This window comes from Zonotrichia albicollis, chromosome 24, assembly GCF_047830755.1.
Source record: "Zonotrichia albicollis isolate bZonAlb1 chromosome 24, bZonAlb1.hap1, whole genome shotgun sequence".
NCBI classification, from domain to species: domain Eukaryota; kingdom Metazoa; phylum Chordata; class Aves; order Passeriformes; family Passerellidae; genus Zonotrichia; species Zonotrichia albicollis.
In genome coordinates this window covers 678643-700109 of record NC_133842.1, presented here as the reverse complement: position 1 = coordinate 700109, position 21467 = coordinate 678643, and the positions used below count along the sequence as shown (strand labels likewise).

Sequence of the window (21467 nt, the reverse complement as noted above, 5' to 3'; positions counted from 1 at the left end):
GCCTCCACCAAAGCCCCGCCCAAAGCCCCACCCACTCCCATATTTGGACATAATTTGAGTGGTTTTAATGGGATTTTTTTATTTTTGGGGGTAGAAGTTTCGGGATTTTTTGGGGAAATTTCGTGGATTCAGGCCCAGGGGCGGAGCCTCCACCAAAGCCCCGCCCACAGCCCCGCCCACAGCCCCGCCCACTCCCGGTTTTCAACTCCATTCTCGGTGTTTTTAATGGGATTTTTTTATTTTTGGGGTAGAAATTCCGGGATTTTTCTGGGAATTTTTAATATTCAGGCCCAGGGGCGGAGCCTGTGCCTAAGCCCCGCCCACAGCCACACCCACTCCCATATATGGGCATCATTTGAGTGGTTTTAATGGGATTTTTTTTATTTTTGGGGTAGAAATTTTAGGGAAATTTCAGGGAATTTTTCAGATTCAGGCCCAGGGGCGGAGCCTCCACCAAAGCTCCGCCCACAGCCCCTCCCGATACCATATATGGACATGTTTGGCTGTTTTTAATGGGATTTTTTTTTTGTAATTTTCAGGAGAAATTTTGGGGAAATTTCTGGAAAATTTTGGGGATTTTTTGAGATTCACACAAAGGGGCGGAGCCTCCACCAAAGCCCCGCCCACAGCCCCGCCCACTCCCGGTTTTTAACTCCATTCTCGGTGTTTTTAATGACATTTTTATATTTTTGGGGGTAAAAATTCCCGGATTTTTCTGGGAATTTTTAATATTCAGGCCCAGGGGCGGAGCCTGCGCCCAAGCCCCGCCCTCTGCCCCACCCACTCCCATATATGGGCATCATTTGAGTGTTTTTAATGGGATTTTTTTTATTTTTGGGGTAGAAATTTTAGGGAAATTTCAGGGAATTTTTCAGATTCAGGCCCAGGGGCGGAGCCTCCACCAAAGCCCCGCCCACAGCCCCGCCCACTCCTGGGTTTTAGCTCCATTCTCGGTGTTTTTAATGGGATTTTTTTTATTATTTTTGAGGTAGAAATTCCGGGATTTTTTTGGGGAATTTCGCGGATTCAGGCCCAGGGGCGGAGCCTCCACCAAAGCCCCGCCCACAGCCCCGCCCACTCCCGGTTTCCAGCTCCATTCTCGGTGTTTTTAATGACATTTTTTTTATTTTTTGGGGGTAGAATTTCCGGGATTTTTCTGGGAATTTTTAATATTCAGGCCCAGGGGCGGAGCCTGTGCTGAAGCTCCACCCACAGCCCCTCCCACTCCCATATATGGGCATAATTTGGGTGTTTTAAGTGGGATTTTTTTTGTATTTTTGGGCAAATTTCAGGCAATTTTGAGATTCATACAAAGGGGTGGAGCCTCCACCAAAGCCCCGCCCACAGACCCACCCACTCCCATATTTGGGCATAATTTGTGTGTTTTTAAATTTTTTTTTGTAGTTTTGAGGAGAAATATTGGGATTTTTTTTTTAACTTTGCGGGATTTTGGGGGAATTTTTTTTATTCATGTGAAGGGGCGGAGCCTCTGCATAAGCCCCACCCACAGCCACACCCAATACCATATATGGACATAATTTGTGTGGTTTTAATGCGATTTTTGTTTTTATTTTTGGGGGTAGAAATTCCGGGATTTTTCTGGGAATTTTTCAGATTCAGGCCCAGGGGCGGAGCCTCCACCAAAGCTCCACCCACAGCCCCTCCCACTCCCATATATGGGCATAATTTGGGTGTTTTGAATGGGATTTTTTTTGTATTTTTGGGCAAATTTCAGGGAATTTTGAGATTCACACAAAGGGGCGGAGCCTGCGTGGAAGCCCCGCCCACCACCCCGCCCACTCCAGGTTTTCAGTTCCATTCTCGGTGTTTTTAATGACATTTTTTTATTTTTGGGGGTAGAAATTCCAGGATTTTTTTGGGGAATTTCGCGGATTCAGGCCCAGGGGCGGAGCCTCCACCAAAGCCACGCCCACAGCCCCACCCACTGCCATATATGGGCATCATTTGAGTGGTTTTAATGGGATTTTTTTATTTTTGGGGTAGAAATTCCGGGATTTTTCTGGGAATTTTTAACATTCAGGCCCAGGGGTGGAGCCTGCGCCTAAGCCCCGCCCACAGCCACACCCAGTACCATATATGGACACAATTTGTGTGGTTTTAATGCGATTTTTTTTTATTTTTGGGGTAGAAATTTCGGGATTTTTTCTGGGAATTTTTAATATTCAGGCCCAGGGGCGGAGCCTCCGCCAAAGCCACGCCCACTGCCCCGCCCACTCCCAGTTTTTAGTTCCATTCTCGTTGTTTTTAATGACTTTTTTTATTTTTGGGGTAGAAATTTCGGGATTTTTTTGGGGATTTTTTAATATTCAGGCCCAGGGGCGGAGCCTGCGCCCAAGCTCCGCCCACAGGAGCTGCCGCTCCCTCCTGGCCCCGCCCAGGGCCCCGCGGTTCTCGGCCGCTCGCCGCGCCAGGTACGGGATCGTCACCTCGGGGGGACCCAGAGCCACCGACTTGTACACGGGGAGACCCCCGGCCCCTGCCGGACACGCCCGGGGTCACCCGGGGTCAGGGGTCACGCGGGGGTCACGCAGGGGTCACGCGGGGTCAGTTGGAGGGGGGTTTTTTGGGGGTTTTGGGGGATTTTTGGGGTTTTTGGGGGGGATTTTTGGGGATTTGGGGTCACTTGTGGTCAGTCAGGGTCATTTGTGGTCACTCAGTGGTCACTCACGGTCACTCAGGAGTCACTCAGGAGTCACTCAGTGGTCACTCAGGGGTCACTCGGGGTCACTCAGGGGTCACGCAGGGGTCACTCAGGGTCATTTGGGGTCAGTTTCAGGGGGATTTTAGGGGGAATTTTGGGGATTTTGGGGGATTTTTGAGGATTTGGGGTCCCCTGTGGTCACTCAGGGGTCACTCAGGGGTCACTCAGGGTCACGCGGGGGTCACACAGGGGTCACTCGGGCTCAGTTTGAGGGGGATTTTAGGGGGAATTTTGGGGGATTTTTGGGGTTTTTGGGGGGGATTTTTGGGGTTTTGGGGTCACCTGTGGTCACTCAGGGTCACTCAGGGGTCACGCGGGGGTCAGTGGTCACTCAGGGGTCATTTGGGGTCACTCAGGGTCAGTTTGATGGGATTTTGGGGGGAATTTTGGGGATTTTTTAGGGATTTTTTGGGGATTTTTTAGGGATTTTTGGGGATTTGGGGTCACTTGTGGTCACTCAGTGGTCACTCAGGGGTCACTCAGTGGTCACTCAGTGGTCACTCACGGTCACTCAGGAGTCACTCAGTGGTCACTCAGTGGTCAGTGGTCACTCAGGGTCAGTTTGGGGTCATTTAAGGGAATTTTTTGCAGATTTTTGGGGGATTTTTGGGGGGATTTTTGGGGATTTAGGATCCCCTGTGGTCACTCAGGGTCACTCAGGGGTCACTCAGGGTCACGCGGGGGTCAGCCAGGGGTCACGCGGGGTCAGTTGGAGGGGGATTTTTTGGGGGGTTTTTGGGGGATTTTTGGGGTTTTGGGGGGGATTTTTGGGGATTTGGGGTCCCCTGTGGTCAGTCAGGGTCACTAAGGGTCACTCAGGGTCACTCAGGGTCATTTGTGGTCACTCAGTGGTCACTCAGGGGTCACTCGGGGTCACTCAGGGTCATTTGTGGTCACTCAGTGGTCACTCAGGGTCAGTTTGGGGTCATTTAAGGGAATTTTTTGCAGATTTTTCAGGGATTTTGGGGACTTTTGGGGATTTAGGATCCCCTGTGGTCACTCAGGGTCACTCAGGGTCACTCGGGGTCACTCAGGGTCACTCAGGGTCACGCGGGGGTCAGCCAGGGGTCACTCGGGGTCAGTTTGAGGGGGAATTTTTGGGGGGGTTTTGGGGCATTTTTGGGGATTTGGGGTCCCCTGTGGTCACTCGGGGGTCACTCAGGGGTCACTCAGGGGTCACTCGGGGGTCAGTGGTCACTCAGGGGTCATTTGGGGTCACTCAGTGGTCACTCAGGGTCAGTTTGGGGTCATTTAAGGGAATTTTTTGCAGATTTTTGGGGCATTTTTGGGGGGACTTTTGGGGATTTAGGATCCCCTGTGGTCACTCAGTGGTCATTGGTCACTCAGTGGTCACTCAGTGGTCAGTGGTCACTCAGTGGTCACTCAGTGGTCACTCATTGCTCACTCAGTGGTCACTCAGGGTCACTCAGTGGTCACTCAGTGGTCACTCATTGGTCACTCAGTGGTCAGTGGTCACTCAGTGGTAACTCAGTGGTCACGCAGGGGTCACTTAGTGGTCACTCACTGGTCAGTGGTCACTCAATGGTCAGTGGTCACTCAATGGTCAGTGGTCAGTGGTCACTCACCCAGGGCCAGGCTCAGGTGCTCCCCCATCCCCTGCAGTCAATGGTCACTCATTGGTCAGTGGTCACTCAGGGGTCACTCAGGGTCACTCAGTGGTCACTCAGTGGTCACTCACGGTCACTCAGGGTCACTCAGGGTCATTTGTGGTCACTCAGTGGTCACTCAGGGTCAGTTTGGGGTCATTTAAGGGAATTTTTTGCAGATTTTTGGGGGATTTTTGGGGGGACTTTTGGGGATTTAGGATCCCCTGTGGTCACTCAGGGTCACTCAGGGTCACTCGGGGTCACTCAGGGGTCACTCAGGGGTCACTCAGGGGTCACGCGGGGGTCACACAGGGGTCACTCGGGGTCAGGTTGAGGGGGATTTTTTGGGGGGAATTTTGGGGATTTTTGGGGGTTTGGGGGGGATTTTTGGGGATTTGGGGTCCCCTGTGGTCACTCAGTGGTCAGTCAGGGTCACTCAGAGGTCACTCAGGGGTCAGTGGTCACTCAGGGGTCATTTGGGGTCACTCAGGGTCAGTTTGATGGGATTTTGGGGGGAATTTTGGGGGATTTTGGGGGATTTTTTGGGGATTTTTTAGGGATTTTTGGGGATTAGGGGTCACTTGTGGTCACTCAGGGGTCACTCAGGGGTCACGCAGGGGTCATTTGGGGTCACTCAGGGTCAGTTTGATGGGATTTTAGGGGGAATTTTGGGGATTTTGGGGGATTTTTTTTGGATTTTTGGGGATTTGGGGTCCCCTGATGTCACTCAGGGGTCACTCAGTGGTCAGTGGTCACTCAGTGGTCACTCATGGTCACTCACCCAGGGCCAGGCTCAGGTGCTCCCCCATCCCCTGCAGTCAATGGTCACTCAGTGGTCGGTCAGTGGTCAGTGGTCACTCATTGGTCAGTGGTCACTCAGTGGTCACTCAGTGGTCAGTGGTCACTCACCCAGGGCCAGGCTCAGGTGCTCTCCCATCCCCTGCACTCAGTGGTCACTCAGAGTCACTCAGTGGTCACTCATTGGTCACTCATTGATCATTGGTCACTCAGTGGTCACTCAGTGGTCACTCAGTGGTCACTCTGGTCACTCACTCAGGGCCAGGCTCAGGTGCTCCCCCATCCCCTGCAGTCAGTGGTCACTCAGTGGTCACTCAGTGGTCAGTGGTCACTCAGTGGTCACTCACCCAGGGCCAGGCTCAGGTGCTCCCCCATCCCCTGCAGTCAGTGGTCACTCATTGGTCAGTGGTCAGTGGTCACTCAGTGGTCACTCAGTGGTCACTCAGTGGTCACTCAGTGGTCACTCAGTGGTCAGTGGTCACTCATTGGTCAGTGGTCAGTGGTCACTCAGTGGTCAGTGGTCACTCAGTGGTCACTCAGTGGTCACTCATGGTCACTCACCCAGGGCCAGGCTCAGGTGCTCTCCCATCCCCTGCAGTCAGTGGTCACTCATTGATCATTGGTCACTCAGTGGTCACTCAGTGGTCACTCATTGATCATTGGTCACTCAGTGGTCACTCAGTGGTCACTCACTGGTCAGTGGTCACTCAGTGGTCACTCAGTGGTCACTCAGTGGTCACTCAGTGGTCACTCACTGGTCAGTGGTCACTCAGTGGTCACTCAGTGGTCACTCAGTGGTCACTCATGGTCACTCACCCAGGGCCAGGCTCAGGTGCTCCCCCATCCCCTGCAGTCAATGGTCACTCATTGGTCAATGGTCACTCAGTGGCCACTCAGTGGTCACTCAGTGGTCACTCAGTGGTCACTCATTGGTCACTCAGTGGTCACTCAGTGGTCAGTCGTCACTCAGTGGCCACTCAGGGTCAGTTTGGGGTCATTTAAGGGAATTTTTTGCAGATTTTTGGGGCATTTTTGGGGGGACTTTTGGGGATTTAGGATCCCCTGTGGTCACTCAGGGTCACTCAGTGGTCACTCAGTGGTCAGTGGTCACTCAGGGTCAGTTTGGGGTCACTTAAGGGATTTTTTTGCAGATTTTTGGGGGATTTTGGGGATTTAGGATCCCCTGTGGTCACTCAGTGGTCAGTGGTCACTCATTGGTCACTCAGTGGTCACTCAGTGGTCAGTGGTCACTCACCCAGGGCCAGGCTCAGGTGCTCGCCCATCCCCCACAGTTGCCCAAAGCAAACGGAGCCGGGCGGGACCCGGGACAGCCTGGGGGGGATTTGGGGTCAAATCCGGCGATTTTGGGGTTTTACAAAATTCACCCCAAAATCACTCCCAAAATTCACCCCAAAATTACCCCAAAATTAACCCCAAATTGACCCAAAATCACCCCAAAATTAACAAAAAATAATTTCAAATTAACCCCAAATTAACCACCAAACTACCCCAAAATTACCTCAAAGTGACCCCAAAATCACCCCAAAATTAACAAAAAATAATTTCAAATTAACCCAAAATTAACCCCCAAACTACCCCAAAATTAACCCCAAATTAACAAAAAAATAATTCAAAATTAATCCCACAAATTAACCAAAAATTAATCCCAAAATTAACAAAAAATAATTTAAAATTAACCAAAAATTAACCCCCAAACTACCCCAAAATTACCTCAAAGTGACCCCAAAATTAACTCCAAATTAACAAAAAAATAATTCGAAATTAATCCCACAAATTAACCAAAAATTAATCCCAAAATTAACCAAAAATGAACAAAAATTTTTGGTAACAAAAAATCACCCAAAATCACCCGAGAATTGCAAAAATAAATCCACCAAAAAACCACGAAAAATTCACCAAAAAATCACAAAAAATTCCCATAAACTCACAAAAAAATTCACAAAAATTCACTTTAAGATCACCTAAAAATCGCCAAAAATTCAGAAAAAAAAATTCCCCCAAAAATCTGGAAAAATCACAAAGAAATCACAAAAAATAATTTAAAAATCACCTAAAAATCACCAAAAAAACAGAAAAAAAATCACAAAAAAATCACAAAAAATTCCTAAAAATTCACAAAATTTCACTTGAAAAATCACATAAAAATCACAAAAAAAAGAGAAAAAAAAATCCCCAAAAATCTGGAAAAAATCACAAAAAATCATTTAAATATCACCTAAAAATTAGAAAAAAATCAGAAAAAAATCCCCGAAAAATCACAAAAAATTCACAAAAAATCGCTAAAAAAATCAGAAAAAATTAGAAAAAAATCAGAAAAAAATCCCCAAAAAATCACTAAAAATTGCTAAAAATTCACAACATTTCACTTAAAAATTACCAAAAAATCCAAAAAAAATTCAGAAATAATTCCACAAAAAATTTGGAAAAATCACCAAAAAATCAGAAAAATATCCCCAAAAAAATCACAAAAAATTCACCAAAAAATCACAAAAATTCAGGAAAAAAAATCCCCAAAAAATCTGGAAAAAATCACAAAAAATCATTTAAAAATCACCTAAAAATTAGAAAAAAATCAGAAAAAAATCCCCGAAAAATCACAAAAAATCAGAAAAAATCGCTAAAAAAATCAGAAAAAATTAGAAAAAAATCAGAAAAAAATCCCCAAAAAAATCACAAAAAAATTCCTAAAAATTCACAAAATTTCACTTAAAAATCACCCAAAAATCCCCCAAAAAAAGAGAAAAAAAAATCCCCAAAAATCTGGAAAAATCACCAAAAAATTCCCAAAAAATAATTTAAAAATCACCTCAAAATCACAAAAAAAAATCAGAAAAAAATCCCCAAAAAATCACAAAAAATTCACAAAAAATCGCTAAAAAATCACAAAAAATCGCTAAAAAATCAGAAAAAAATCAGAAAAAATCCCAAAAAAATCCGAAAAAAATCCCGAAAAATTCCCAAATAATCCCAATTAAAATCCCCTTGAAAAGCCACAAAATTCCCATTTTTTTGCCCCGTTCTCACCCCCTGAGGGCGGCCAGGGCGGATCCCTCGTTGTGCGTCGCCACCATCACCGAGAGCCGCGAGCGGGGCTGGGCCAGCGCCGACAGGAGGAGCCGCAGGCAGCGCTCGTAGCTGGGAGGGAGAGACAAAATCATGGGAAATCAACCCAAAATTAGCTCAAAATTCACCCAGAAATCAGAGGAAATTATCCCAAAAATCAGCCAAAAATTAGCCCAGAAATCAGCCAAAAATCAGCAGAAATTCACCCAGAAATCAGCCTGAAATCGGCCAAAAATCAGCAGAAATTCACCCAAAAATCAGCCAGAAATCAGCACAAAATCACAGGAAATCAACCCAAAATTCAGCCAAAATTCAGCCCAAATCAGAGGAAATTATCCCAGAAATCAGCCAAAAATGAACCCAGAAATCGGCCAAAAATCGGCTGAAATTCACCCCAAAATCTGCCTGAAATCAGCACAAAATCACAGGAAATCAACCCAAAATTCAGCCAAAAAATCAGCAGAAATTCACCCAAAATTCAGCCAGAAATCACCCAAAAAATCAGCAGAAATTCACCCAGAAATCAGCACAAAATCACAGGAAATCAACCCAAAATTCAGCCAGAAATCAGCCAAAAATTAACCCAAAATTCACTTAAAATTCAACCAAAATTAACCCAAAAATAACCTAAATTTAACACAAAATTCACCCAAAATTAAACCTGAAATTAACACAAAATTCACCCAAAATTCAACCAAAAATGAGCCAAATTTAACCCACGGTTCACCCAAAATTGCCCCAAATGAACCCAAAAATAATGCAAAATTACCTCAAAATTAATGCAAAAGTAACCCAAAAATCACCACAAATTCACCCAAAATTAATGTAAAATTAACCCAAAAAAATCACCCAAAATTAACCCTAAATTAACCCGAAATTTACTCAAAATTAACCCAAAATATCACCCAAAATTAACAAAAAATTAACCCAAAATTCACCCAAAATTAAACCAAAATTGACACAAATTTTACCCCAAATTAAACCTGAAATTAACACAATATTCACCCAAAATTAACCCAAAATTCACTCAAATTCATCCAAAATTAACCCGAAAAATCACCCAAAATTAACCCTAAATTAACCCGAAATTTACTCAAAATTAACCCAAAAAATCACTCAAAATTAACAAAAAGTTAACCCAAAATTAAACAAAATTGACACAAATTTTACCCCAAATTAAACCCGAAATTAACACAAAATTCACCCAAAATTAACCCCAAAATAACCCAAAATTAACCCAAATTTAAACCAAAAATTAACCAAGCTTAACCCAAAATTAACACAAAATTAGACCCGAAATCAACCCAAAAAATCACCCAAAATTAACCCAAAATTAACCCAAAAAATCACCCAAAATTCACCCAAAATTAAACAAAAGATGACACAAATTTTACCCCAAATTAAACCCGAAATTAACACAAAATTGACCCAAAATTAACCCCAAAATAACCCAAAATTAACCCAAAATTAACCCTAAAATAACCCAAAATTAACCCAAAATTCACTCATAATTCACCCAAATTTAAACCAAAAATAACCCAAAATTTAACCCAAAATTCACCCAAATTTAACCTAAAATTAACCCAAAATTCACCGAAATTTAAACAAGAATTCACCCAAATTTAACCCAAAAATAACCCAAAATTCACCCAAAATTCACCCAAAATTCACCCAAATTTAAACCAAAAATAACCCAAAATTAACCCAAAATTCACTCATAATTCACCCAAATTTAAACCAAAAATAACCCAAAATTTAACCCAAAATTAACCCAAAATTCACCCAAATTTAAACAAAAATTAACCCCAAATTAACCCAAAATTCACCCAAATTTAAAACAAAAATAACCCAAAATTAACCCAAAATTCACTCATAATTCACCCAAATTTAAACCAAAAATAACTCAAAATGTAACCCAAAATTCACCCAAAATTCACCCAAATTTAAACCAAAAATAACCCAAAATTTAACCTAAAATTAACCCAAAATTCACCCAAATTTAAACCAAAAATTACCCAAAATTTAACCCAAAATAACCCAAATTTCACCCAAATTTAACCCAAAAATAACCCAAAATTCACCCCAAATTCACCCAAATTTAAACCAAAAATAACCCAAAATTAACCCAAAATTCACTCATAATTCACCCAAATTTAACCCAAAAATAAACCAAAATTCACCCAAATTTAACCTAAAATTAACCCCAAATTAACCCAAAATTCACCCAAATTTAGACCAAAAATAACCCAAAATTTAACCCGAAATTAACCCAAAATTCACCCAAATTTAAACCAAAAATAACCCAAAATTTAACCTAAAATTAACCCAAAATTCACCCAAATTTAAACCAAAAATTACCCAAAATTTAACCCAAAATTAACCCAAAATTCACCCAAAATTCACCCAAATTTAAACCAAAAATAACCCAAAATTAACCCAAAATTCACTCATAATTCACCCAAATTTAAACCAAAAATAACCCAAAATTTAACCCAAAATTAACCCCAAATTAACCCAAAATTCACCCAAATTCAACCCAAAAATAACCCAAATTTAACCCAAAATTAAGCCTAAATTAACCCAAAATTCACTCATAATTCACCCAAATTTAAACCAAAATTTAACCCAAAATTAACCCAAAATTCACCCAAATTTAAACCAAAAATAACCCAAAATTCACCCAAAATTAACCCAAATTTAACCCAAAATTAACCCAAAATGAGCCCAAAATTCCCCCAAATCCCGCGCCCCTCCCCCACCTGGCCGAGGTCTGCTCAGGGGTGTCCCAGGTGGGGGCGGGGCAGCCCCGGGCCCGGGCCCGCCCCTGCTCCTGGGCCAGGTAAGCCCCGCGCACCAACTTCACCCCGCAGCTGAGGCCGGCCCCGCCCACCTGGGCCAGGTGCGCGCGCAGCTGCGACTCGGTGGCCTGGGGGGGGGGACAGAGGGGACAGGTGTGACCCAGGTGTGCCCAAGTGTGCCCAGGTGTGCCCAGGTGAGCGCGCAGGTGCGACTCGGTGTCCTGGGGGAGGGGACAGAGGGGACAGGTGTGCCCAGGTGTGCCCAAAGTGTGCCCAGGTGTGACCAAAATACCCCCAGGTGTGACCCAGGTGTGACCAAAGTGTGCCCAGGTGTGCCCAGGTGTGCCCAGGTGTGACCAAAATGTGCCCAGGTACCCCCAGGTGTGCCCAAAGTGTGACCAAAGTGTGCCCAGGTGTGCCCAAAGTGTGCCCAGGTGTGACCGAAGTGTGCCCAGGTGTGACCGAAGTGTGCCCAGGTGTGCCCAAAATACCCCCAGGTACCCCCAGGTGCGCTCCAGGTGAGATTTGGTGTCCTGAGGGAGTGGACAGAGGGGACAGGTGTGCCCAGGTGTGACCAAGGTACCCCCCAGGTGTGCCCAGGTGTGCCCAGGTGAGACTCGGTGTCCTGGGGGAGGGACAGAGGGGACAGGTGTGACCCAGGTGTGCCCAAAGTGTGCCCAGGTGTGCCCAGGTGTGCCCAGGTGTGCCCAGGTGTGACCCAGGTGTGCCCAGGTGTGACCAAAATACCCCCAGCCGTGCCCAGGTGTGACCAAAGTGTGCCCAGGTGTGCCCAGGTGTGACCAAAATCCCCCCAGGTGTGCCCAGGTGTGCATTCAGGTGAGACTCGGTGTCCTGAGGGGGGGGACAAGTGTGAATAAAATACCCCAAAATGTGCCCCAGGTGTGCCCAGGTGTGACCAAAGTCTGCCCAGGTGTGCTCAGGTGTGTCACTCACCCTCAGGTAGGCCTGCCAGGTGTGCCCAGGTGTGCCCAGGTGTGTCACTCACCCTCAGGTGTGTCACTCACCCCCAGGTGAGCTCAGGTGTGCCCAGGTGTGCCCAGGTGTGTCACAGGTGTGTCACTCACCCTCAGGTGTGCCCAGGTGTGCCCAGGTGTCCCAGGTGTGCCCAGGTGTGCCCCAGGTGTGTCACTCACCCTCAGGTGTGCCCAGGTGTGTCACAGGTGTGTCACTCACCCTCAGGTGTGCCCAGGTGTGCCCAGGTGTCCCAGGTGTGTCACTCACCCTCAGGTGTGCCCAGGTGTGTCACAGGTGTGTCACTCACCCTCAGGTGTGCCCAGGTGTGCCCAGGTGTGTCACAGGTGTGTCACTCACCCTCAGGTGTGCCCAGGTGTGCCCAGGTGTGTCACTCCCCCCCAGGTGTGCCACTCACCCTCAGGTGTGTCACTCACCCCCAGGTGAGCTCAGGTGTGCCCAGGTGTGCCCAGGTGTGTCACAGGTGTGTCACTCACCCTCAGGTGTGCCCAGGTGTGCCCAGGTGTCCCAGGTGTGCCCAGGTGTGCCCCAGGTGTGTCACTCACCCTCAGGTGTGCCCAGGTGTGCCCAGGTGTCCCAGGTGTGCCCAGGTGTGTCACAGGTGTGTCACTCACCCTCAGGTGTGCCCAGGTGTGCCCAGGTGTGTCACTCACCCTCAGGTGTGTCACTCACCCTCAGGTAGGCCTGCCAGGTGTGCCAGGTGTGTCACTCACCCCCAGGTGTGCCACTCACCCTCAGGTAGGCCTGCCAGGTGTGCTCAGGTGTGCCCAGGTGTGTCACTCACCCCCAGGTGTGCCCAGGTGTGTCACTCACCCCCAGGTGTGCCCAGGTGTGTCACTCACCCCCAGGTGTGTCACTCACCCCCAGGTGTGTCACTCACCCTCAGGTGTGCCAGGTGTGTCACTCACCCTCAGGTAGGCCTGCCAGGTGTGTCACTCACCCTCAGGTGTGCCCAGGTGTGCCAGGTGTGCCACTCACCCTCAGGTGTGCCCAGGTGTGTCACAGGTGTGTCACTCACCCCCAGGTGTGCCCAGGTGTGCCCAGGTGTGTCACTCACCCTCAGGTGTGTCACAGGTGTGCCACTCACCCTCAGGTAGGCCTGCCAGGTGTGCCCAGGTGTGCCCAGGTGTGCCCAGGTGTGTCACTCACCCTCAGGTGTGCCCAGGTGTGTCACTCACCCTCAGGTAGGCCTGCCAGGTGTGCCAGGTGTGCCCAGGTGTGTCACAGGTGTGTCACTCACCCCCAGGTGTGCCCAGGTGTGCCACTCACCCTCAGGTAGGCCTGCCAGGTGTGCCCAGGTGTCCCAGGTGTGCCCAGGTGTGCCCAGGTGTGTCACTCACCCTCAGGTGTGCCCAGGTGTGTCACTCACCCTCAGGTAGGCCTGCCAGGTGTGCCCAGGTGTGCCCAGGTGTGCCCAGGTGTGCCACTCACCCTCAGGTAGGCCTGCCAGGTGTGCCCAGGTGTGTCACTCACCCTCAGGTAGGCCTGCCAGGTGTGCCCAGGTGTGCCCAGGTGTGCCCAGGTGTGTCACTCACCCTCAGGTAGGCCTGCCAGGTGTGCCCAGGTGTGCCCCTCACCCCCAGGTGTGTCACTCACCCCCAGGTGTGCCCAGGTGTGCCAGGTGTGCCACTCACCCTCAGGTAGGCCTGCCAGGTGTGCCAGACGCGTGCCCGGCTCCCGTCGCGGTTGTGCCTCCACATCAGCCCCCAGGTGAGGGCGGTGAGGGCGGGGTTCAGGTGAGAGAGCTCCGCGTCCACCAGCACCTGCACGTCCTGGGACACCGCGGCCTGGGGACAGTGGGGACACGTGGGGACAGGTGTGTCACAGGTGTGTCACAGGTGTGCCCAGGTGTGTCACAGGTAACCTCAGGTACCCCCAGGTGTGCCCAGGTGTGCCCAGGTGTGCCCAGGTGTGTCACAGGTGTGTCACAGGTGTGCCCAGGTGGGCCCAGGTGTGGTTCAGGTACCCACAGATGAGCCCAGGTGTGGTTCAGGTAACCTCAGGTACCCCCAGGTGTGTGCCAGGTGTGTCACAGGTGTGCCCAGGTGTGTCCAGGTGTGGTTCAGGTGTGCCCAGGTGTGCCCAGGTGTGGTTCAGGTGTCACAGGTGAGCCCAGGTGTGCCCAGGTGGGACTAAAATACCCCCAGGTGTGTCCAGGTGTGCCCAGGTGTGTCACAGGTGTGTCACAGGTGTGTCTCTGGTAACCTCAGGTACCCCCAGGTGTGTGCCAGGTGTGTCACAGGTGTGCCCAGATGTGTCACAGGTGTGCTCAGGTGTGCCCAGGTGTGTCATCGGTGTGCCCAGGTGTGCCCAGGTGTGGTTCAGGTGAGCCCAGGTGTGTCACAGATGTGCCCAGGTGTGTTGCAGGTGTGCCCAGGTGACCTCAGGTACCCCCAGGTGTGCCCAGGTGTGCCCAGGTGTGTCACAGGTGTGTCCCAGGTAACCTCAGGTACCCCCAGGTGTGCCCAGGTGTGTCACAGGTGTGTCCCAGGTAACCTCAGGTACCCCCAGGTGAGCCCAGGTGTGCCCAAGTGTGCCCAGGTGTGTCACAGGTGTGTCTCAGGTGCCCCAAAATGAGACCTCAGTATCCCCAGGTGTGCCCAGGTGTGCCCAGGTGTGGTTCAGGTAACCTCAGGTGTGTCTCAGGTGTGTCACAGGTGTGTCACAGGTAACCTCAGGTACCCCCAGGTGTGCCACAAGTGTGCCCAAGTGTGCCCAGGTGTGTCACAGGTGTGTCACAGGTGCCCCAAAATGAGACCTCAGTATCCCCAGGTGTGCCCAGGTGAGCTCAGGTGTGCCCTGGTACCCCAAAATTAGGATTGAGAACCCTCCACGTGTGCCCAGGTGTGGCTCAGGTGTGCCCAGGTACCCCACAATGAGGCTCAGGAACCACCCAGGTGTGCCCAGGTGTGCCTAAAATACCCCCAGGTGTGCCCAGGTGTGGTTCAGGTGTATCTGAGGTGGCTCAGGTGTGTCCCAGGTGTGCCCAGGTAACCCCAAATCCCCAATTTTCACCCCCAAATCCCCATTTTTAACCCAAATTTCAGGGTTTTTTTTTTTTGTTTATCCCCTCCCAGGTGTGCCCAGGTGTGCCCAGGTGTGCCCCTCCCCCTCACCTGAGGCCCCTCCCCCTCACCTGAGGCCCCTCCCCCTCACCTGTGCCACCCGTTCCAGCCTCCTCAGGCCCCGCCCCAGGTGCTCGTTCTCTTCCGGGCTCAGCCAGGTGAGCCCCGGCACCTGCCGAGGGGGCGTGGCCAAAAAAAGGGGGCGTGGTCAATGGAAAAAGAGGCGTGGTGAACAAAAAAAAGAGGCGTGGTTTAGGTAAAAGGGGGCGTGGTTATGTTAAAAGAGACACGTCAAAGTAAAAGGGGGGGTGGATCAGTTAAAAGGGGGAGTGGTCAAGGTAAAAATGGGCGTGGTAAAGGTGAAAAAGGGGGCGTGGTCAATGGGGGTGGGGTTACCTGGCCTCCCAACATGGCCGCCACCTGTTCAGGGTTAAGCCCCGCCCCTTCCGGCTCGGCCAATCGGAGAGAGATTTTCTCCTGGGGGGCGTGGTCAGAGTTGGCTCAGCTGAGGGGCCTCAGTGCCCCATAGAGGCCTCAGTGTCCCATAGATCTGAGTCTGCCCCATAGATCTGATCCTGCCCCATAGATCCCTCAGTGCCCCATAGATCCCAATCCTGCCCCATAGATCCCAATTCTGCCCCATAGATCCCTCAGTGCCCCATAGAGACCCCAGTGCCCCATAGATCCCTCAGTGCCCCATAGATCCCTCAGTGCCCCATAGATCTGAGTCTGCCCCATTGATCCCAATCCTGCCCCATAGATCCCAAATCTGCCCCATAGATCCTGATCCTGCCCCATAGATCCCTCAGTGCCCCATAGATCTGAGTCTGCCCCATAGATCCCAATTCTGCCCCATAGATCCCTCAGTGCCCCATAGATCCCTCAGTGCCCCATAGATCTGAGTCTGCCCCATTGATCCCAATCCTGCCCCATAGATCCCAAATCTGCCCCATAGATCCTGATCCTGCCCCATAGATCCCTCAGTGCCCCATAGATCTGAGTCTGCCCCATAGATCCCAATTCTGCCCCATAGATCCCTCAGTGCCCCATAGAGGCCTCAGTGCCCCATAGATCCCAATCTTCCCCCATAGATCCCAATCCTGCCCCATAGATCTGAGTCTGCCCCATAGATCCCAATTCTGCCCCATAGATCCCTCAGTGCCCCATAGATCTGAGTCTACCCCATAGATCTGAGTCTGCCCCATAGATCCCTCAGTGCCCCATAGATCCCTCAGTGCCCCATAGATCCCAATTCTGACCCATAGATCCCTCAGTGCCCCATAGATCTCAATCCTGCCCCATAGATCCCTCAGTGCCCCATAGATCTGATCCTGCCCCATAGATCCCAATCCTGCCCCATAGATCCCTCAGTGCCCCATAGATCCCAATCCTGCCCCATAGATCCCTCAGTGCCCCATAGATCTGAGTTTACCCCATAGATCTGAGTCTGCCCCATAGATCCCAATCTTCCCCCATAGATCCTAATTCTGACCCATAGATCCCTCAGTGCCCCATAGATCTCAATCCTGCCCCACAGATCCCAATCCTGCCCCACAGATCCCACAGATCCCCCATTCACCCCACTGATCCCAATCCTGCCCCACAGATCCTCTCCTGCCCCATAGACCCCACAGATCTCACCCCACAAATCTGCCATCGACCCCACAGATTCCCCTGCCCCATTCACCCCACAGATCCCCCCTGCCCCACAGATCGCTCCGTTCCCATCGACTCCACAGATCTCCCCTGCCCCATAGACCCCATAGACTCCACCCCACAGCTCCCACCCCACAGATTCCACCTCACAGATCCCCCCTACCCCACTGACCCCACAGATCCCCATGCCCCATAAATTCCTCTGTTCTCATTGATCCCACAGATCCCCCCTGCCCCATAGACCCCACAGATCCCCCATTCACCCCACAGATCCCCATCCCCCACAAATTCTCACCCCACAGATGACGTCCCACAGATCTCCCCATTGACCCCACAGATTCCCCCAGCCCCATTGACCCCACAGATCCCCCCATTGACCCCACAGCTCCCACCCCACAGACCCCACAGATCCCTGTGCCCCACAGACCCCACAGATCCCCCATTCACCCCACAGATCCCCCCTGCCCCACAGATCCCCCTGCCCCACAGACCCCACAGCTCCCCGTGCCCCCCATCCCATGCCCCACTCACGCAGAGCCGCTGGCTGACCAGCGCCGTTATCTTCAGCTGCACCCCACAGATCCCTGTGCCCCACAGACCCCATAGATCCCCCCACAGATGCCCCTGCCCCATAGACCCCACAGATCCCACCCCATAGATCCCTCCTGCCCCCCATCCCGTGCCCCACTCACGCAGAGCCGCTGGCTGACCAGCGCCGTTATCTTCAGCTGCATGGCGGGCTCGGGCCCCGAGGCGGCCGCCAGCCCCACACACTGCAGGGCCGCCCCACAGTTCTGCTCGAACCACTCCTCGCTGCCCCACATGGACCCCGAAAGCGTCAGGGACTCCAGAACCGCCCCACAAGTGACCCCAAACCCCGTCAGTGACCGACAAGTGACGTCAGGACTGCCCCATAAGTGACCTCCAAAACCCCATCAGTGACCCACAGGTGACCCCAGGACACCATTAGTAACTGTAAAACCCCATAAGTGACCCCAGAACTGCCCCATAAGTGACCCACAAGTGACTCCAGACCTCCACAAGTGACCCTAAACTGACCCCAAAACCCCATAAGTGACCCCACAACTGCCCCATAAGTGGCCCCCATACCCTGTAAGAGACCCCCACATTCCATAAGTGACCCACAAGTGACCCATTAGTGACCCCCACGCCCCATAAGTGACCCCAAAAGTGCTCCATAAGTGACCTCCATAACCCCTAAGTGACACCAGGACACCATTAGTGACCCCAAAACTGACCCATAAGTGACCCCCATAAGTGACCCCAGAACTGCCCCATAAGTGACCCCCCACAGCCCATAAGTGACCCCATAAGTGACCCTAAAGTGACTCCAAACCCCATAAGTGACCCACAAGTGAGCCCAGGACACCATTAGTGACCACAAAACTGACCCATAAGTGACCCCCACACCCCATAAGTGACCCCACACCCCATAAGTGACCCCCACACCCTATAAGTGACCCCAAAACCCCATAAGTGACCCCAGAACTGCCCCATGAGTGACCCCCACACCCTGTAAGTGAGCCCACAAGTGAGCCCAAGACACCATTAATGACCCCAAAACTGCTTCATAAGTGATCCCCAAACCCCATAAGTGATCCACAAGTGACCCCAGGACACCATTAGTGCCCCTAAAACCCCATTAATGACCCTAAAACCCCATTAATGACCCTAAAACCCCACAAGGGACCCCAACTCACCCCTCGCCGTCGGGTCCCTCGCCCTCGATGGGCAGGGCCAGCAATGGCCGCAGGCCGCGGGCCCGGAGCCGCTGGCCCAGCTCCTGCACGGCCGCCGGGCTCCGGCCGACCGCAAACTGTCCCCAAAGGGACACGGAGAGAAGGGCCCGCCATAGGTGGGCACCCAGAACCCGGCGGGACGCCCGCAGGAACTGTGGGGAATGGAGGGAGGTTGGGGAGGGATGGGGAGAAAATGGAGGAGAAGTGTGAGGGGAGGGAAAGGGCGGGAAAGCGTGAGGGGAAAAAGGGCGGGAAAGTGTGAGGGGAGAAATTGGAGGGCGAGCGTGAGGGGAGAGAGGGCGAGAAAGCGTGAGGGGAAAAAGGGTGGGAAAGTGTGAGGGGAGGAAATGGAGGGAAAGCGTGAGGGGAGGAAATGGAGGGGAAATGTGAGGGGGGGGAAATGGAGGGAAAGTGTGAGGGGCGAAATGGAGGAGAAGTGTGAGGGGGAATGGAGGAGAAATGTGAGGGGAAATGGAAAGTGTGAGGGGAGATAATGGAGGGAAAGTGTGAGGGGAGATAATGGAGGGAAAGTGTGAGGGGAGAAAATGATGGAGGAGTGTGAGGGGAAAAAAGGGCAGGAAAGTGTGAGGGGAAAAAGGGCGGGAAAGTGTGAGGGGAGAAAATGGAGGGGAGATGTGAGGGGGGGAAATGGAGGGAAAGTGTGAGGGGGGAAATGGAGGAGAAGTGTGAGGGGGAATGGAAAGTGTGAGGGGAAATGGAGGAGAAATGTGAGGGGAAATGGAAAGTGTGAGGGGAGAAAATGGTGGGTGAGTGTGAGTGGTGGGAATGGAGGGGAAATGTGAGGGGAAAAAGGAAGGAAAGGATGGGAAAGTGTGAGGGGAGGTAATGGAGGGAAAGTGTGAGAGGAGAAAATGGAGGGCGAGCGTGAGGGGAGGAAATGGTGGGGAACTGTGAGGGGAGAAAATGGAGGGCAAGTGTGAGGGGAAATGGAAAGTGTGAGGCGAGAAAATGGTGGATGAGTGTGAGTGGTGGGAATGGAGGGAAAGTGTGAGGGGGAAAAGGAAGGAAAGGGTGGGAAAGTGTGAGGGGAGATAATGGAGGCAAAGTGTGAGGGGAGAAAATGATGGGGGAGTGTGAGGGGAAAAAAGGGCAGGAAAGTGTGAGGGGAGGAAATGGTGGGGAACTGTGAGGGGAGAAAATGGAGGGAAAGTGTGAGGGGAAATGGAAAGTGTGAGGGGAGAAAATGGTGGGTGAGTGTGAGTGGTGGGAATGGAGGGGAAATGTGAGGGGAAAAAGGAAGGAAAGGGTGGGAAAGTGTGAGGGGAGAAAATGGTGGATGAGTGTGAGTGGTGGGAATGGAGGGAAAGTGCAAGGGGGAAAAGGAAGGAAAGGGTGGGAAAGTGTGAGGGGAGATAATGGAGGGAAAGTGTGAGGGGAGAAAATGATGGGGGAGTGTGAGGGGAAAAAAGGGCAGGAAAGTGTGAGGGGAGGAAATGGAGGGGAAATGTGAGGGTAGGGAATGGAGGTGTGAAGGAAAATGGAAAGTGTGAGGGGAGAAAAGGGCAGGAAAGTGTGACAGGAGAAAATGGAGGTGGAGTGTGTGGAGAGGGAAAGGATGGGAAAGTGTGAGGGGAGAAAATGGAGGGAAAGTGTGGGGGGAGAAAATGGTGGAGGAGTGTGAGAGGAAAATAGGTGGGAAAGTGTGAGGGGGAAAAAGATGGGGAAACTGTGAGGGGAGAAAAAGGAGGGTCAATGTGAGGGAAGGAAACTGTGGGGAACTGTGAGGGGAGAAAAGCACAGGAAAGTGTGAGGGGAAGAAAAGGGTGGGAGAATGTGAGGGGAGAAAATGGAGGGAGGGTGTGAGGGGGGAAAAAAGGTGGGAAAGTGTGAGGGGTGGAAATGGTGGGTAAGTGTGAGGGGAAGGAAAGGCTGGGAAAGTGTGAGGGGAGAAAATGGTGGGGAAGTGTGATGGGAAGGAAAGGCTGGGAAAGTGTGAGGGTTGGAAATGGTGGGGAAGTGTGAGGGGAAAAAAGGGAAAAAAAGGCGGACTGTGAGGCAAAGTGTGAGGGGAGGAAGTGGCAAGAAAATATGAGGGAAGAAAATGATGGGAAACAGCAAGGGGACAGGAAGAAAGGAAGCCCTGAAGGACAAAATGTCCTGATCTCTGAGGGAAGAAAATGAGGGGAGCCATGAGGGAACAGGATGAAGGGAAGACTCCATTTTCCCCTCACAGCTGCTTCAGAAGGACACAGCTCAGGCCCCGCCATGACTGTGAGAAACACGGGTGAGTTTTGGGGTTCACTTAAACGAGGCTTGGGAACAGGCTATGGGGCAGAAATTAGGTGTAGATTTGGAGATTTAGGGGTCACTTAGAGGGCTAGGAGGGAGTTGGGGGGTTATTTGTGGAATTTTGGGGGCTTCTATGGGGCAAGGGAGGGGTTTGGAGGTCGCTTCTGGGGCAGTTTGTGAGGGCAGAAAATGGCAGGAAGCCCTGAGGGGGCCTCTGTGTGGTTATAAGGGAGGGTCAGGGGTGTCTCTGTGGGTCAGGGGTCTCTATTTGGGGTAGGGGGTCCCCATTTTGGGGAGGGGGTCTCACCGCCTCGGGGTCCTGCTGCAGCCGGGGGTGGGAGCAGAGGGCGAACACCAGCAGGCCGCGGAGCAGCTCCCACCATCCCAGCACCGCCAGGGCCCGGCCCTCCCTCACCATCACCTCCACCTGCTGCTGCAATGGCGACCCCTCCCCACCTTCTGAGCCCTGCTGCCCCATAGATCCCCCCACAGACCCCTCCTGCCCCATGGATTTACCCCCAGACCTCTCCTGCCCCACAGATCTCCTCTGCTCCATAGATCTCCACAGGGATCCCTTCCAACCTTTGGTCACTCCCTGCCTCATACATCGACCCCCAGACAGCCCCTGCCCCATAGATCCCCCCATAAATCTCCCCTGCCCCATAGATCCCCCCATAAATCCCCCCAAACATCTCCCCTGCCCCATAGATCTCCCTAGAAATCCCCCCAAGGAC

The 21467-nt window shown here is 51.2% G+C and overlaps 1 protein-coding gene across 1 annotated transcript; it reads right to left on the bottom strand.

Annotated features, from left to right (window-relative positions):
* Positions 1–2271: 2271 nt before the first annotated feature.
* LOC141731692 (hydroxyproline dehydrogenase-like) lies at positions 2272–21224 on the bottom strand. The gene is made up of 10 exons (XM_074558147.1): positions 21041–21224; positions 18445–18635; positions 17416–17536; positions 15464–15544; positions 15159–15239; positions 13637–13789; positions 10971–11137; positions 8173–8283; positions 6383–6459; positions 2272–2497 (listed from the first exon to the last, which is right to left on the bottom strand). Exons 1-10 carry the CDS (start codon positions 21209–21211, stop codon positions 2328–2330), a joined length of 1323 nt encoding a protein of 440 aa, XP_074414248.1. The 5' UTR covers positions 21212–21224; the 3' UTR covers positions 2272–2327.
* Positions 21225–21467: the final 243 nt, after the last annotated feature.

Bases quoted from the DNA above. Each gene is read 5' to 3' on its own strand.
- LOC141731692 (XM_074558147.1), bottom strand. From the start codon at position 21,211: ATGGGGCAGCAGGGCTCAGAAGGTGGGGAGGGGTCGCCATTGCAGCAG. The intron at 15,240-15,463 runs GTAACCCCACCC...CCCCCTCGGCAG, and splicing joins CGGCCATGTTGGGAGGCCAG to GTGCCGGGGCTCACCTGGCT. The intron at 2,498-6,382 runs GTGAGTGACCAC...CGTGTCCGGCAG, and splicing joins GCACCTGAGCCTGGCCCTGG to GGGCCGGGGGTCTCCCCGTG.